Source organism: Citrus clementina, unplaced genomic scaffold (assembly GCF_000493195.1).
Source record: "Citrus clementina cultivar Clemenules unplaced genomic scaffold, Citrus_clementina_v1.0 scaffold_5, whole genome shotgun sequence".
NCBI lineage: Eukaryota > Viridiplantae > Streptophyta > Magnoliopsida > Sapindales > Rutaceae > Citrus > Citrus x clementina.
In genome coordinates, this window is record NW_006262201.1 from 32,511,181 (window position 1) to 32,515,677 (window position 4,497).

The window sequence follows — 4,497 nt, forward strand, 5'->3', positions numbered from 1 at the left end:
ATTTAGAGCATCCAGCATCGTTGATTGCATTTACTATTGAAACAGTTTTGTTTTTGCTATATAAATATGTCGATATTTTTTTAATCTTCATTTTCATAAAGTTAAAATACAAAATCTTTTTTTTTTTTTTTATGTTTGTTTACTAAGGAGTAAGGAAGAAGAGGAAGCATGGAGAAAATTTAAGAAAATGAACATATAATTTGTGAGAGATTTTCTTATTGTTCAACACACAATAGAAATCAAATAGAAAATAAAATAGTTCTGGCAGCTTTTATGTATATATGTGACCTAACAACTTGCATGACGGAGGAAAGCTAAAGTTTGCCCCAGAAATATCAAAACTAAATATTACTTTACAATGATACCACCCAACACAAATGTGCTTTCCCTTATTTTATTTAAATATTGAATACTAATTAAATAATAAAGTACTTTACAATTATCATATGAATTTCTTGATCTTTTTTTTAAAACCGTTGCAGCGTCATTGCCCTGCGTGGGTGTGCATACAAATCATTCGAAATCAAAATATGATTTGAAATTTCAATTAATTGATCGGGGCACCAATATCTTAGCAAGAGTAATCAACAAATGAACGAATTTCACCCGAATTTTATTGGCAATACTGGTGTAACTTTTTTCCTCTTTTACTTCTCCTTTTTTGCTAGGTCCATCGTGTGGGACCAAAACTCTTCAGATCAGCATCCTGATTAATCAATTATGATGGTTATTTTTTTATGCTTTTTTTTCTTGTCCCATTTCAGGGTAATCTAATTAATTTTTGGTAGTGCCTTTTATCTCTTTGTTGTTTTATTCTGTTATTTTGACAGAAGGAAGTCTCTATCTGCATTTTAATGAATCAACTTTTTCCTTTGATTGGATGACATATATGATATAAATCCTGATCTAGCTCCCATCTCTTTTTGTAATTTTCCTTCTTCTATTTGAAGCGAAATGAGCTCACCCCATTAAATATTTATTCTGCCGGTGTCACTTAAAATAAAAAAAAGCTTTCACACTTCAGCTTATACATGAAAAGTTAGAAATAATATGAGAGAGATACTGCAATCATTTTCAACCATACATGTTCGCCACTGAACAAAAAAACAACAAGGTAAGACAAAGTTGGAGGAGAGAGAATTTTAGGGTTAGGATTCTTCTAATGTACAAAACCTCATAGCTAGCTTTTGCTAGTATCAACAAACATGATTCTGTCTACCTGTGGAGATTATTAGACTCGTCTACAATGCATGTGAAAAGTAACATATAAAATAAAAAATAAAATAAAAAAAGAGATCCTAGCTAACTTACTCTCCCTATGCATGAATAGTTGATTATACGGAGAAATGTATCATGACAATGCTGGTCTTATCTTTTTTACCAAAGAATTAATGCAGATGTTGCAATTACATTAGTGCACATGTAAAGTTATTTAGAGCGAGTCTGAGGATCATCCATTCCAGTTCATTTTCCATTCACTCACTTACAGTGATTTTATCTCAATTATATGGGGATTGCTTCAAAAAGCACTGCAAATTTGGGCTATTGCTTTTTCATTTCACTTTTTACACTTGATCCCACCATATATACACACATTCATATGACCACTTCTTCATTATTTCTACACTTTGGTCTGAGCGTAAGCAAGTGCTTTAACTATTGGGAAAATAAGATGAAGAAATTAACATCTATTGTACTGTTTGGCAGAAGCCGTCCTTTACTGCATCACAAACTCACCTTCAAGCAAGAGTCATTTCAATTCAGGTGCTAAAAGGTAAAAAGTTTAGAAGCAGTTTTGTCCCTTAATAAAATGGTAGAACTTATTTCCACTGTTGGCGAAAGTCTCTGAACTGTATTTAATATAATTCCGAATTATGCTATGATCGTATGGATTTAGAATAATATATCTAGACCTACTATTAGCGAAAATTTTTGAGTTATACTTACTACTTTGAATCCTGTGATCATTGAGGTGGTGCGTTCTTCTAACAAGGAGTTGGGCATTTTAATAGGTGTAATGGGATCCACTAATATTAATTTTTTGAGACTCACTGATTTAACCAAAAAAGTTAGTGAGTCTCACTTTTAGACCCACTAGATTTGTAAAATGACAAGCCCTTGCACCCGATGTATAGAATTATTTTTCAATACTTGATAGGCCCTTGATGCATGCTTTCACCATACGGATTTAAACTCCTGGAGGCCCAAGTTTTAATATAAATCAGTCAATTGTAATCTGTGATATTTTAAAAAAAAAAAACTATAAATATATTGCTATTGGGAAAATGTTTGTGTAACAATTAATTATGTAGCGAATACAAAATACAAAGAATGAATGAACTACCTAAATGCCCAAACATGCAGGTCCATTTACTGTTTTCTAAGCATCGACTAATAGTCAACTGTCTCTTTTAACAATACATAATCATTAACTTTATTCTCTTTTATTCTACCAATAAAAGACACCCAAACCCCACCAACATGGCAACATAAATCAACCTTTTCTTTTCTCTTTTTTTTTTAAAAAATAAAAATTAAAAAATAAAATTTGCACAGGGATTCGACCGTGAACATCGTACAACTTCATGGGGCAATAATTATAATTTGAATGTGCAAATCATCTTGATTTGGAGTCACTTTTAAAAAAGATCATCACGTTCACGCCCATAATTTCTAGGTGCAAAAAATTTTGAAAGCAGAGACAAATTCCATTAGCTATCTGTACGGGGCTTTGGCCTTTACGACGATCGTGATAATAAAAGTAACACGGATTTACAATGTGTCCTGCTTTAAAAAATATATATAACAAAATAATATTTGGGAGTTGCAGATAGAGAAGGCTTAAGTCTTCTAAAGCTGTTTATGGCAGCTATCTTTGGTACTTCATCTTTATAGCTGGTTTTGAAAGCTCTCTCTTTAAGCAGCTTTTCGTGGGAGCAAATATCTTGATCTTCAGAGTCAGCTTCTGACTCTTCATTTTAAAATCTTCACAATGATCATGATATCATCTCGTGATTCCTGACCCATATTGTTTTATGATTCACTACTTCCATAATTGAAAATTATACAACTTTATATTCTCAGAAATGAAAAGTAGTTGAACAGCCTAGTAAATATTTAACACTGCATTGTAACTAACTAGCAGTGTTTTACGTCATATACAATGGTGTCCAACATTTTATTTCAATTTTAATGCCCAAATAATTTTAAAATCCCTGTCTTTCCACTGTTCGAATTTGGGTGACTTGTTAATAAAGTTACATAAAAACCACTCCACCAAACTTGTGGGGACTGCATAAAGACTTGTCTATAATAATTATTCTTTTAAAATGGACTGTAAATTAGGATGGGTTAGCTGTTAAATTTGGTTTACGGACTACAATTATGCAGAATATATAAAAATTGCCGTATAAAGAAAAAACTGAAAATCTTTTGTGATCTTTTCAAAAAGAACTAACAAGAACCCATCTATAAAAGAGCCCAAAAATTGAATGACCATTCAAGAACATAATGCCTATGATATAGGCTGGCATACATATAACCCAACATAATCATGTACGTATAGCACTGCATAAATTATTGGAGTTGCGGTAAAAATGGGTTGATTTGACCAAGCATATCTATGTGTGGCTCAAACACCATATGCTTTCCAAAAATCAAAAATTAAAAATTAAAAAAAGAGAAGCAAAAGGGTAAAACCGAGAGCCGAAAAAAGACCAACCCATTACATTACCTAGAAGCAAACAACAACAAACTAGACTAAAAAGAAATTGAAGTAAAAAAAATAAAAATAAAAAACATCAATTGCAGTGAGCAATTTCAGGTACAGCCTAATTAAAAACAAAGAAAGTACCCACAAATGGTTTATGAAAGATAAAAAAAAAATAAAATAGAGCCAAGTACAGTGGGTAATAAATTATTGATTCATCAATTCAACGAAGCATCTTCTTGAATCCTACCTAACAATTGATAAACGGCTGTTGCAATGTCATCCCCTGAAGTTAGATTACAGTCATCTTCTACCTGCAATAAGTACAGCCACCACATTGCACAACATGACAACAATTAAAATCACAAAATTTAAGGAATAAATTAAGCTTAATTAAGTTATTAATTTTAATTTGTTGACTAAATCTAACTAACCTTGACACTGAGAGAATAGAGAACAATTTCATCAGCAGTGGTAACATTGAAGTGCAAGATTGTAAGGCGCATGCTTTGGAGCCCAGAAACGAGCTTCAAGAGCTGCTTCGGCCGCCGTTTTGATCTTATTTTGAGATTAGCATGGCTCTCCACCATGTTTACTTCAATATCAGCTATTGAATTTTGAGTCTCATTACTCATTATTGCTTCACTCTCAGAGCGACTTGAACTTGTTGAGTATTGTGGAAATGCAAAAAATTCAGCGAATAATGTTGAGCCACTTTCAGAATTTTCTTTGATTTCCTTTCTGGCACCAAGGGATTGCAGCCTCTGCTCCAGCTCCTAACAAAGTAA

General features: G+C 32.4%; 1 protein-coding gene across 1 annotated transcript in view; it reads right to left on the reverse strand.

Moving 5' to 3' along the window:
* Nucleotides 1–3,900: 3,900 nt before the first annotated feature.
* Nucleotides 3,901–4,497, reverse strand: part of LOC18042560 (transcription factor bHLH96) — a 19,721-nt gene continuing 19,124 nt past the window's right edge. The window contains exons 3-4 of the mRNA XM_006433198.2: nt 4,144–4,485; nt 3,901–4,023 (exon numbers count right to left, since the gene is read on the reverse strand). Of these exons, the coding sequence (XP_006433261.2) occupies nt 3,928–4,023; nt 4,144–4,485 (438 nt within the window). The 3' untranslated portion in view covers nt 3,901–3,927. The remainder of the gene's footprint in view (nt 4,024–4,143; nt 4,486–4,497) is intronic.